The sequence below is a fragment of the Mobula birostris genome, chromosome 5 (genome assembly GCF_030028105.1).
Source record: "Mobula birostris isolate sMobBir1 chromosome 5, sMobBir1.hap1, whole genome shotgun sequence".
Classification (NCBI taxonomy): Eukaryota; Metazoa; Chordata; class Chondrichthyes; order Myliobatiformes; family Myliobatidae; genus Mobula; species Mobula birostris.
The window spans coordinates 96982786-96995464 of record NC_092374.1 but is presented as its reverse complement, the minus strand read 5'-3'; the positions used below and the strand labels follow the sequence as shown (position 1 = coordinate 96995464).

At 43.5% G+C, this 12679-nt stretch overlaps 1 protein-coding gene across 3 annotated transcripts in view; it reads right to left on the bottom strand.

Annotated features, from left to right (window-relative positions):
* The window catches only part of rnf167 (ring finger protein 167), a 233988-nt gene that overhangs the window by 146320 nt on the left and 74989 nt on the right, over positions 1 to 12679 (bottom strand). For all 3 annotated transcript variants that reach the window (XM_072258505.1, XM_072258504.1, XM_072258506.1), the window contains exons 2-3: positions 1750 to 1825; positions 365 to 480 (exon numbers count right to left, since the gene is read on the bottom strand). In XM_072258505.1, the coding sequence (XP_072114606.1) occupies positions 365 to 463 (99 nt within the window). In that variant the 5' untranslated portion in view covers positions 464 to 480; positions 1750 to 1825. The remainder of the gene's footprint in view (positions 1 to 364; positions 481 to 1749; positions 1826 to 12679) is intronic.

Here is a 12679-nt window from a genome sequence, read left to right as displayed (position 1 = left end):
GAGACTTTCTGTATTGATCAATAAATCAATTGTTTGGAATCAAATGACATTGCCTGGTGTCTCAGGGCTGGGTGTTTCTGCACCCACACCAATAACCCACGCTCCCAGCACTCCTCCTCTGACACCTGTCCCACACCCTACTGTGACCCTCCACCCTCGCCATTCCCAACATCCTTGGCTCCCACCAGAGTTACAAACTTGCTCTCCACTTCACGTTGATCAATACAGTACCATGCAAAAGTTTTAGGCACCCTTGCTATACATATGTGCCGAATACTTTTGCACAGTACTGCACATATATTCTCTCCCAGTGAGGGAAGGGTAGACTTCAAAGTGCTCCTATTTTTTTTTAGGCTAGACTTACAGCGCACAAATATCCCTCCACAGCTGGGACATCCATTAGGAGGACTGGCAGAACAAAGATGGCACAGTACGGCACTGAATAGTACACCCCTGCAGGCATCTTCCACAGCAATTGCCCTGAAAAGCAAACAAGTTGAGTGTTAAACATTGGACAGACTGTCGTGTGCCCAAACACAAGATGGGATGCTATTCCTCAAACTTAAATTGGGAATGAATTGAGGCCACAGACTGAGGTCATCGTGAGAATGTAATGGAGACCAGGCAATCCCGCGCGGTCTGCACTATATCCCATCTGACTTTCACCATTTCCCCAGCATCATTCTTGCTGTCCCCATTGTCTGTCACACAACTGATCTCTCCTGCTTTATGCTTTTTGTAATCTCTATCAAGATTGTTTAATGTCATTTCCAGTAATGTAAAGGTGAATGAAAAACGTGTATGTACAACTTGCGGATCCAATGCAGCACAAAAAAAAACACAGTAAGGTAAAGAACACAATAATAAAAAACACAATAATTATAAATGTATATGATAGCTTTCTAGAAAAATGGATTGTATGTCCACAAAGTGGCGCTAGGCACAGCAGGGTCTGTACATACTCTGACAGGAACAGTGGTGTAGGGCAGCACAATAGCACAGTGATTAGCACGACGCCTTACAGTACCAGTGACCTGGGTTCAATTCCTGCCACAGACTGTAAGGAGTTTGCACGTTCTCCTCGTGACTATGTGGTTTCCTCCCACAGTGCAAAGATGTACTGGTCGGTAGGTTAATTGTCATCGCATATTGTCCCAAGATTAGGCTAGGGTTAAAATGGGGGATTGCTGGGCAGAAGGGCCTATTCCACGTGGTACCTCAACATTTTTTTTAAATAAATGATAAAGGAGTGTTGGTTGGGGGTGTGGAGGGGTGGGCTAGTGGGTGGAGGTGTTGATCAGTCTTACTACTTGGGGAAAGTAACTGTTTTTGAGTCTGGCGGTCCTGGCATGGATGATATGTAGCCTCCTCCCTGATGGGAAATGACATTGAACAATCTTAATAGAGATTACAAACAGTCCACGAGCAGAGTGGGTGGTCATGATATCGCTGGCCTTTTCCTGGCACCTTTTATCATTATCTAAGCTCTGTGTTCATCTCTCACACTTACTCCTGCTATGCATTCTCCTTCTTCCCTCCTGTGTACCTTTCTGAGCTCTCTGCTCACTTTAACGTTTACCCCAATCTGCACTCTCTCTCATTCCTCCTCTGTTGCCACTCTGACCAGGTCAACATCCCCTGCTCTCGGCTGTTTCATCGCCTCTTTTCAGTGGGCAGCGATCATTCACCTTACAGCCTGTGTAGAATCTCCCTGCCAACCCACCATGTAAGCGATCAATCCAAATTTACCTTAGAGCGTTGCAGCTTCAGAGCACAGGAACTCAAGAGTTGTCCTTCACACCAGAGATCAGGCACATGACCAGAGCTGATGGAGAAAAGAATTCAGTAGAATACTATTTCAAAATATGTACACAAATTAGATTCGTAAAATTAAGTGAGAGGTTGAAATCCACCCAAAATTCCAGACTGCGCCTCTAATTGCCTAATGAAAACTCGTCTTCACTGTCTCCTCGCAAATAACATTGCAAATTTTCTCTTCTGCTGAACAGCAACCTTAGGAACTTCTGCGCTTCAAGGGCATGGTTTTAGTCAGCCTACTTTTACTGTTCCATGCCAGCCAGGTCCCACAGCAAATGATCCTGTTACAGGTATTAATCAATTCTCTTCCACCACTGGAAACAGTTTTTCCTTCTTGCCATATCAAAGCACACAGGAATGGAAGCAGCTCCATCTTCACTAATAGTGTAATTGGTCTTAATTTGAGCCACAAATCTTTTCCTTGGGGGTTCCCATATCCTTGATTCTTCTGCAACTCAAATATCTCACCTTTAAAAGCACTTAGTGACTCAGCAGCACATTAGCTCAACACTTTACAGTATAGGCGACACAGGTTCAAATCCTGCTGCTGTCTATAAGGAGTTTATACGTTCTCCCTATCGGTCACTGTAAATTGTCCTGTGATTAGGCTAGGATTGAATCAAGGGATTGATAGGCAGCACAGCTTGAAACATTCCATGCTGTATCTCAATAAAATAAAATAAAACCAATAAACCAGAGTCTTGCACCAACTGTCCAAAGTCCAGGTCAAATCCTCCAGAGCAGCTATAGAATTTACATTCATTCATGAGGAATACTAAGTAACTAGCCTCAGTGACAGTGAGTCAACCCCACCAGGTGGTACAGGGGTAGGACAGAACACCTGGTTGAGTCATGCCACAATAATAACCTCATGCTGAATATTAACAAAGCCAAGGACTAACCGTTCACTTTAAAAAACAGAAGTTGGGAGCCCATGTGCCAGTTCTCAGAGGTGGATCATCCTGAGTATTGAAACTTCAGTGGTCAGTCCTGGGCCCAACATTGAAGCATTCATAAGGGTAGTGCACCAGTGCAGTTATTCTCATAAAAGCTTAAAGAGATCTGCCATGTGATCAAACACTCTAGTAAGCATCTACAAATGCACTGTAGAAAATATCCAGCCTGGCACGCATTTCCAATGCACTGCACCACAAGATATTGCAGAGAGTGGTGGACCCAGCCCAGTCCATCATGGGTGCAGTCCTCTCAGCACTCAAAGTGTTTACATGAGGCACTGACTCAAGAAGGCAGCGTCCATCATCAAGGATCTCCACCACCCAGGTCATGCCCACTTCTCACAGCTACCATTGGGCAGAACAGACAGAAGTCCACCCTTCCATTCCTGCAAGGTTTTTGGAAGTAAATCGTTTAGGCACATAATTTGAAAAGAAAATCAGATGAGTAAATCAAAGATAAAAGAAAATGAATGTGTACGTTTTTGATGGTAAGAATGAGCCAATTGGTTGGGAAGACATTCATGGAGCATAACCACCAAACTAATTGAGCAAGTAGGAATACTGCAAAGGTTTCCTCCATAGATGAGGTGCAGATAATTAAAGGGTACAAAAGCAAGAGATGTGGAAATGGAATAATCGACATTTCAGGCCAAGACCTTTCGTGTCGAAGGGTCTCGGCCCGAAATGTCGACTGTACCTCTTCCTATAGATGCTGCCTGGCCTGCTGCGTTCACCCACATTTTTTATGTGTGTTGCTTGAATTTCCAGCATCTGCAGATTTCCTCGTGTTTGCGTCGATGTGGAAATGATTCACTTCCTCCACATATTAACCACCCATCAAAAATGTTTCCTGTTGCATCCTCTCTGCACCTTGTGGCACATTGTGCAGCAACTGCTGATTCTTTAGGATTTTTAGAATGTTTTTTACAAGGCCAAGATGCTAGCTCGACGCTCAACCCAGCATGGATGAAAAGCGTGCAAGGAGATGGCTGGATTCAAACCCGGTACTACTCACTGCGAAGCCCAGTGCTGATACCATTACACCACAAGCCAGCTATTGGATTTATTAGCACTTGTGAATTTGTATCTCCTAATTATATTTCTTAGGAAACTCTCTCTCTAAATCTACTCTAACTTATTCAGAATTTTAAATATATCAGGTCATCCTGAAGTATAGATAATAACACCTTGACTAACCAGAAAAAACGAATTCTAAGTTAATTGAAAATCTTCTTTCTGCACTTCTCCAGGTTCATTATTCAGCTCCATGCTTTTCCCTCCACAATGACAGAAAAGGGGAAGTCCATTGATAAATGCAATCTTGAAAATAAATATGTACAGTACTATGCAAAAGGCTCAGACATAAATATAGCGAAGGTGCCCAAGACTTTTGCACAGTACTTTATTTGTCAATATGGAGTGGAGAGTGAGTTTGTAAATCTGGTGGGAGCAAGTGAGGTTGAGAATGGCAAGGATGGAGTGCAATGGGAGGGGTGTGGAACTGCTGGCAGAGAGGTAGTTCTGGTGCAGAAGGATGGCACGGGTGCAGACACGTCCAGCCCCGAGACACCAGGCAAGGTCATTTGATTCCAAACAATTGGTTTACTGATCATTACAGAACCTCCATCTGTGCTTCCTGCTCCCTCCCCTCCTCTTCCCAAACATGATTCCCCTCTCCCTGCCTACCCCTACTCTCAGTCCACCATAGTGACCCATATCAGAATCAGGTTTGTCACCAAGCACATGTCATAAAATTTCTTTTTTTTTGCAGCAGTACAGTGCAATGCATAAAATTAATACAATACTATCAAAAGTCTTAGACACCCTAGTTTTATAATAGCTTATGTGTACTTGTGTACATGATAATAAACTTCATAAAATCAAAACTTTTCACATTGCATTCTTACTTTGCTCTGACTCATTATCAAGCAGGGGATTCTATTCTTGCAGCTCTCCCATATATTCTATAGTTCCAATTCTTCCCTAATTTCATTTAGTCCCTTATTTCCCTTTAATTTCCAATATTTTCTGACCGCTTCGTCACAGTGGAGTCAAAATTAGCCATGATTATTCTGAATCTGTCACTCACCTTGCAGGCATCTCCAATTTCTTCTGTCTTTTGATGGTCTATAGTGTTCCCCCAGTTAGGTGATCTGTTCTTCCCTTAATTCAATCCATGCACATTCTATACATAATACTGATCCACTCACCACTGTGTCAAGTGCTTTCCACAAAATGTGCTATATCCAGAAATCGTTCACTGCCTGTCCTGCTCTCCATGTTGCCCTGTCTCAGTCATTTCTACTAAAACCTGAACCTGAACCTGATCCATAGGTAAGGGAAAAGAAGGAAGCATATATTACCTACGGAGACTCTTGTACAGATATTTGCTTTGTTGTACCAGTACCAGTGACCCGGGTTCAATTCCCACCATCTGCAAGGAGTTTGTACATTTGCCCTTTGACCATGGGGGTTTGCTCTGGGTGCTCCAGTTTCCTCCCACATTCCAAAGACAGTTGGTAGGTTCATTGGTCATTGCAAATTGTCCCATGATTAAAGGATTGATGGCCAGCGCGGCTAAAAGAGCCTATTCCATGCTGTACGTCAATAGGTAGGTGGGTGGGTAGACAGGTACTTGGGCAGTTGGATACAAATGAATCCCTTGATGAAAATAAAATGTTTATGTGTAGACATACAAAAGAAAACAGGAGGCAAAAGTGGTAATGAAATGGATTTAAAAACGCAAACACGAGGAATTCTGCAGATGCTGGAAATTCAAGCAACACACATCAAAGTTGCTGGTGAACGCAGCAGGCCAGGCAGCATCTCTAGGAAGAGGTATAGTCAACATTTCGGGCCGAGACCCTTCGTCAAGACTAACTGAAGGAAGGGCTAGTAAGAGATTTGAAAGTGGGAGGGAGAGGGGGAGATCCAAAATGATAGGAGAAGACAGGAGGGGGAGGGATGGAGCCAAGAGCTGGACAGGTGATTGCAAAAGGGATATGAGGGATATATTCATCCTTCCCCACTGATCTCCCTCCTGGCACTTATCCTTGTAAGCGGAACAAGTGCTACACATGCCCTTACACTTCCTCCCTTACCACCATTCAGGGCCCCAGACAGTCCTTACAGGTGAGGTGACACTTCACCTGTGAGTCGGCTGGGGTGATATACTGCGTCCGGTGCTCCTGATGTGGCCTTCTATATATTGGTGAGACCCAACGCAGACTGGGAGATCGTTTTGCTGAACAGTTACACTCTGTCCGCCAGAGAAAGCAGGATCTCCCAGTGGCCACACAGTTTAATTCCACGTCCCATTCCCATTCTGATATGTCTATCCACGGCCTCCTCTAAAGATGAAGCCACACTCAGGTTGGAGGAACAACACCTTAAATTCTGTTTGGGTAGCCTCAACCTGATGGCATGAACACTGACTTCTCTAACTTTCACTAATGTCCCACCTCCCCCCTCGTACCCCATCCCTTATTTATTTATATACACACATTCTCTCTCTCTTCTTCTTCTCCCTCTGTCCGTCTGACTATACCCCTTGCCCATCCTCTGGGTTTGTCCCCCCCTCCCCCTTTTCCTTCTCCCTGGGCCTCCTGTCCCATGATCCTCTGGTATCCCTTTTGCCAATCACCTGTCCAGTTCTTGGCTCCATCCCTCTCCCTCCTGTCTTCTATTATTTTGGATCTCCCCTCCCCCTCCCACCTTCAAATCTCTTACTAGCTCTTCCTTCAGCTAGTCCTGACGAAGGGTCTCGGCCCGAAACGTCGACTATACCACTTCCTAGAGATGCTGCCTGGCCTGCTGCGTTCACCAGCAATTTTGGTGAAATGGATTTGGCAGGCAGAGTTAACGATAATTCCATGAGGCTCTTGAGTTTATATTATCAGTAAAAAGGTAACTAAATCCTCCTAAGTACCATTAGGGACACATAGGTGCTATCTCACAGAGATGGCAGAGATTCATCATGTCTGTTTCTCTTTGGAGTTTACTAAAGAGAATACCACAGAAATCCATGAAATGCGGGTTATAAGTAGTAAGGTCTTGGATCATATGAATATTATGAGGAAGAAGGCTTTTGCAGCCTTGAAGCTATTAAGGTGGGCAAATCCCCAGGACCTGACTAAGTGCAGTCCAGACCTAGTTAGAGGTCAGGGAAGAAACTGCGGAGGCCCTTGTAAAGATTTGCTTTGTTGTTACCCGTTAGTTAAGTTCCAGAAGGCTAGTGCTGTTTTATTGGGTGACACTGTAGCGTCACAGTTAGTAGGATGCTGTTACAATTCAGGGCATTTCAGAGTTCAATTCCTACGCCATTCTGTTAGAAGTCTCTATACGTCCTCCCTGTGGAATGTGTGGGTTTTCTCCAGGTGTTCCAGTTTCCTCCCACAGTCCAAAGACATACCAGGTAGGTTAATTGGTCATCATAAATGTTTTCGTGATTAGGTTAGGATTAAATCAGGATTGTTGGTAACTGGGGTGGCATGGCAAATGGTCAGAAAGTCCTACTCCGTGCTGTATCATAAAATAAAATTAAATGTAAAAATACTGTTCAAGAGGGTAGCAAGGGCAGGCCAGGGAACTACAGGCTGGTGAGCCTGACCTCAATTATAGGGAAGTTACTGCAAGGAATTCTGAGGAACAAGATTGACCATCACTTGGATGGTTAAGACCTGATTAGAAATAATCAGCATGGTTTTATGTGTGAGAGGACATGTCTTTAGAAACTTTTGGAGATTTTTGAAGAGATAACTAAGGGAATAAATAAAGGTAGGACAGTAAATATTGTTTATATGGATTTTAGTAAAGCTTTTTAAAAGGTCCCACATGGCAGGTTATCTGGAAAGTTAAGTCATATGGGATTCAGTGGAAGCTAGTGAGGCAGATTCAGAATTGGCTCAGTGATAGGGAGCAGAGGGTGATGATTGAAGGTCGATTCTCTGATTGGAGGCCTGTGTTTAGAGGGGTGCCCCCAGAGTTCGGTGTTGGGACCTTGTATATTGATTATTTATGTAAATAATTTAGGTGTGAATGTAGATGTCACAATTAGCAAGTTTGCTGATGATACTAAATTAGGAAGTCTTGTTAATAGAAAAACAGGTTATAATGAATGCCTAATAGATCTTCATCAGTCAATTTCCATGGGTAAATGGACTTCAACTTGGTTAAATGATACATTCAGAACAATCAAAGCAGGGTTGGACCTATACAGTGAATGCCAGGACACTGCTAAGTGCTGTGGCACACAGGACCTGGGAGTTCAAGTGCATAGTTTGCTGAAAGCAGCCACACAAGAGAGTGTGGTGAAGAATCACCTGGCTTTCATTAGTCAGGACATCAAGTTTAGAAGTAGTCATTAGTGAGGCTGCACTTGGAATATTGTGTATAGTTTTATTAACCCTCTTCTAGGAAAGATTTTTTCAAGTTGCAGATGGTGTGGAACAGATTTATAAGCAAGCTACTTGGACTAGAAGGCCTGAGTTAGAGAAAGAAGTTGGCCATGCTGAATCTTTATTCTTGGAAGTGCATCAGAATTAGGGTGACTACTTAGAAGTTTATAAAATCACAAGTATGGATAAGGTGGAAACACTTTTCCTCAGGGTTGGAGAGACACAAATACAAGAGGGGAGAGATTTCAGAGAGACCTGAGAGGTTATTTCTTTACAAAGAGGATAATGAGGACCTGGAAAGAGCATCCAGAGGAAGTGGTCAAGGTGGGTACAAATGCAACATTTAAAAGGCATTTGGATAGGTACATGGAGGGTTATGGACCATATGCGGGCAACTGGGACTAGCAGGGAGGATGCTGTGGTCAGCATGGGCTGGTTGGGCCAAAAGGCCTGTTTCCATGCTATACAGTTGGCCCTCCTTATCCACGAGGGATTGGTTCAGGAACCCCTCGCGGATACCAAATAACACGGATGCTCAATTCCCTTATTCAACCTGTTTCAATACGGTGGAGCTTAGGAGCCAGCGGAACCCCGGACCTTATTTAACCTGTGTCAGTGTGGTGGGCATTAGGACCCAGCGACAGAGCTTGGAATCCACAGTGTTTCTGTTCACGAAAATAATCACAATCGCGATTTAAAATAAAGTGGAAATAATGAAGACATCGGAAAGAGGTAAAATGCCATCGGTCACTGGAAAAGCGTTAGGCTACAGTCGGTCAACAATCGGAATTAATTTAAAGGTTAAAATGAGAAAGGCCCTACCTGATTAAAGCTACAATTATTACTAAGCAACACAGTGGTTTAATTATTGGGTTTTGGGTTTTTGATCCTCCACATCAACCCAGCAGGTATGGAGAGTGCGCTCAGGAGCGCTCTGTCACTGGATCGAACTCAAGCCCGGCGCTGAAACATACATTTCTTAAGTATTTTATATGCATAGAAAGGTAAAATATATATACTATATACTAAGACAAACGTTTGACTAACTGATGCTAAATAATACCGGATGTACCAGTCCCGACTTACTTAGTAAGAGAACTTCCGGTTTTTTTTCCGATCCTGATCCACGATAACCTACACACATCCTCCCGTATACTTTAAATCATCTCTACATTACTTATAATACTTAATATAATGTAAATACTATGTAAAATAGCTGTTATACTACATTGTTCAGGGAATAATGACAAGAAAAAAAAAGTCTGTACATGCTCGAACAGCAAATGCTGTAAGAGCACTTCCGGGTTTTCTCGATTCGCAGTTGGTTGAATTCGTGCATGCGGAATTCGCGGATAAGGAGGGCCGACTGTATTACTCTGTTATTGCTTCAATTCATTCACTGTGGTATGTACCCAGTTTGCAGTATGCATCCAATTCGGGCACGAACTTTCCACACATTAGCAAACTCTACAAATCTGCTTCATACACCGATGGGTTACAGAAGTTACATTCTAGGCAGGATTGTCAAGGTTGCCAAAATCTATAGATAAACTGCTGTCAAAATCTGGGGAACATCAAGATTCATTAAAATAGGTACCAGCCCTCTCAAAGCCCACCAGCTACAGAACGTTCTCTTGCAATGCAAATTTGTGAATTTTCTGGAAAGGCTGCAAAGAAATGCTCACATTGATATGGACTTCTCACCTTGTGGGTCCTGTCAATGCTAGTCGGGCTGTGATTGATGAGGCAACCAGGAAAGGGATAGATTTTTTTGTAAAATCACCACACTTGTGATAACCTCCAACACCTGCAGCTGGTCCTCAACATGCTTACTCAATGAAGTGCTTTATGTTTTCACAATGACTAGGTTGACAGCTGGTGCCGAGGTTTCCTTCATCAGATGTAGCAAATAACCAAATGCACAGCAATATCTAGATTAGCAAATGCTACAAAATGTATAAAGAGAAATCAAAAAGCTACATGGGCCCTTTATCAACACTTGAAGCTAACAGAGCAAATTAAACATTGTCTTCACAAGAGAGGGCAATATTCCCAATATCAAAGGAAAACAAATAACGAATCAAGTATTGGAGTTCACAAAAATAATTAGAAAAAAAATATACCAAGTAGTGTCATAAAGTCAAAAAGCAATATGACACGAATACAGGCCCTTTGGCCCAATTATTCTATGCCAACCATGGTGCCCACCCAGCTGCTCTGAATTCCTGCATTTAGATTTTAGATTATGAAGACACGTAGCCCTCTTTTATTGTCATTTAGTAATGCATGCATTAAGAAATGATACAATATTTCCTCCGGTGTGATATCACAAAACACAGGACAGACCAAGACTGAAAAAACTGACAAAACCACATAATTATAACATATAGTTACAACAGTGTAACAATACCATAACTTGAAGAAGTCCACGAGCACAGTAAAGTTCAAAGTCTCTCAAATGTCTCACATCTCACACAGACGGGAGAAGGAAGAAAAACTCTCCCTGCCATACCCGACCACAGTCTGACTCTGAGTCATCCGAAAACCTTGAGCTCTGATCAGCTCTCCAACACTGAGTACTGAGCGCCATCTCTGTCCGAACAATTCAACCTCATTCTCGGTCGCCAAAAGCAGGCAAGGCTGGGGATTTTGAGGCCTACCCTCCAAAAGATTCCCGACCACGCAGTAGCGAACGGGCGTTTCAGAAATTTCTCCAGATGTTCCTCTGTGCTTTCACGTCCATTCTCCATCAAATCAGAATTGTCCACGGCCCCTATTTAACAGATACGATATCATTTTTCACCAGAGGGCTGCGCACGTGCAGGAGTGCTGCTCTCTCTCTTCCTGCCATTTGGACCATATCCTTCCAAGCCCCGTCCCTCCATGTAGTTCCAGTTCATATTTATTGTCATTCACAGTATACATGTATACCACTAAATGAAACAACATTCCTCCAACCAAGGTGCACAACCCCAGTACAAATAACACACACATTCTTTCGTTATGTGCCATGTCATGTAATGCAGGCAATCATGGCCTTGCCATGACCATGATGATTCTTCGCAGATTATTTTTTTCCCCAGAAGTAGTTTGCTATTGCCTTATTCTGGGCAGCATCTTTACAAGATGGGTTACCCCAGCTATTATCAATACTCTTCAGAGATTGTCTGCCTGGTGTCAGAGGTCGCATAACCAGGACTTGTGATACCCACCAGCTGCCCCCATGGCTTCACGTGACCCTGATCAGGGGGCTAGGCAGTGCTACACCTTGCCAAAGAGTGACCTACAGGCTAGTGGAGGGAAGGAGCACCTTATACCTCCTTTGTTAGAAACCTATCTCCACATCACCACCCAAATTACTCACACACAACACATAAAGTAATATTACCACAAATAATAACATGTACTCCAGAAGTCTGTCATTTAGCATAAGGTACATTTACAAACAAGTCGAAAAGTAAAAAGTGTAACGCTATTGAAGCTTCATAAGTGAGGAGACCTGGGTAATGTACCTATCCAAGTGCTTCCTAAATGATATTACTACAGCACTATACCTGGTCAAACCACTTCCTCAGGCCCTCTAGTCCTGGCAACATCTTTTCTGCATTCTTTTCAAGGTGAATCACATTTGTCCTATCACAGAATGACCAAAATCGTACAGCCTCACCAATGGCTTATACAACTGCAACATAATGTCCCAACTCCTATACTTAGTACCCTGACTGATGAAGGCCAGTGCGCCTTTCTTGTAACCTGGTCTACCTGTGACATGCCTTTCCATGTTCTATGCCAGCGGTCCCCAACCACCGGGCCGCACAGCATGCGCTACCAGGCCGCGAGGAAGCGATATGATTTGGTCAGCTGCACCTTTCCTCATTCCATGTCACGGCCACTAATCAGCCATTACGCATGCGAGGTCATGACCCGCGCGTCATCCGTGTCAGGGCAGGAAGGCGATCAACTCCTCCAGCTTGCAAATGACGACAGGCTGAAAAATATGTCTGACGTAACATCTCTGTCCGTATTTTGGATCAAAGTCAAGGCTAAATATCCTGAGATAGCCACGAAAGCACTGAAAACGTTGCTTTCATTTCCAGCATTTTTCTGCTAAGCGGAGTTTTCTGCAATGAATGCAACGAAAACTAAATAGTGGAATAGATTGGACATAAGGAACCCCATTCGAGTATCGCTGTCTCCCATCACCCCTCGATAGGACCATCTTGTTGCAGGGAAACAAGCCCAGGGCTCCCACTGATTCAGCAATATTGGTGTGTTGCAATGATTTTATATGTTCATACGGCGAAAATATGTGCTGTGCGTTCAATATCCAAATATTACTTAAAATGTTATGATGCTATTGACTTATAAGTGACCTATATAACCATATAACAATTACAGCACGGAAACAGGCCATCTCGGCCCTTCTAGTCCGTGCCGAACACTACTCTCACCTAGTCCCGCCGACCTGCACTCAGCCCATAACCCTCCAATCCTTTCCTGTCCATATAC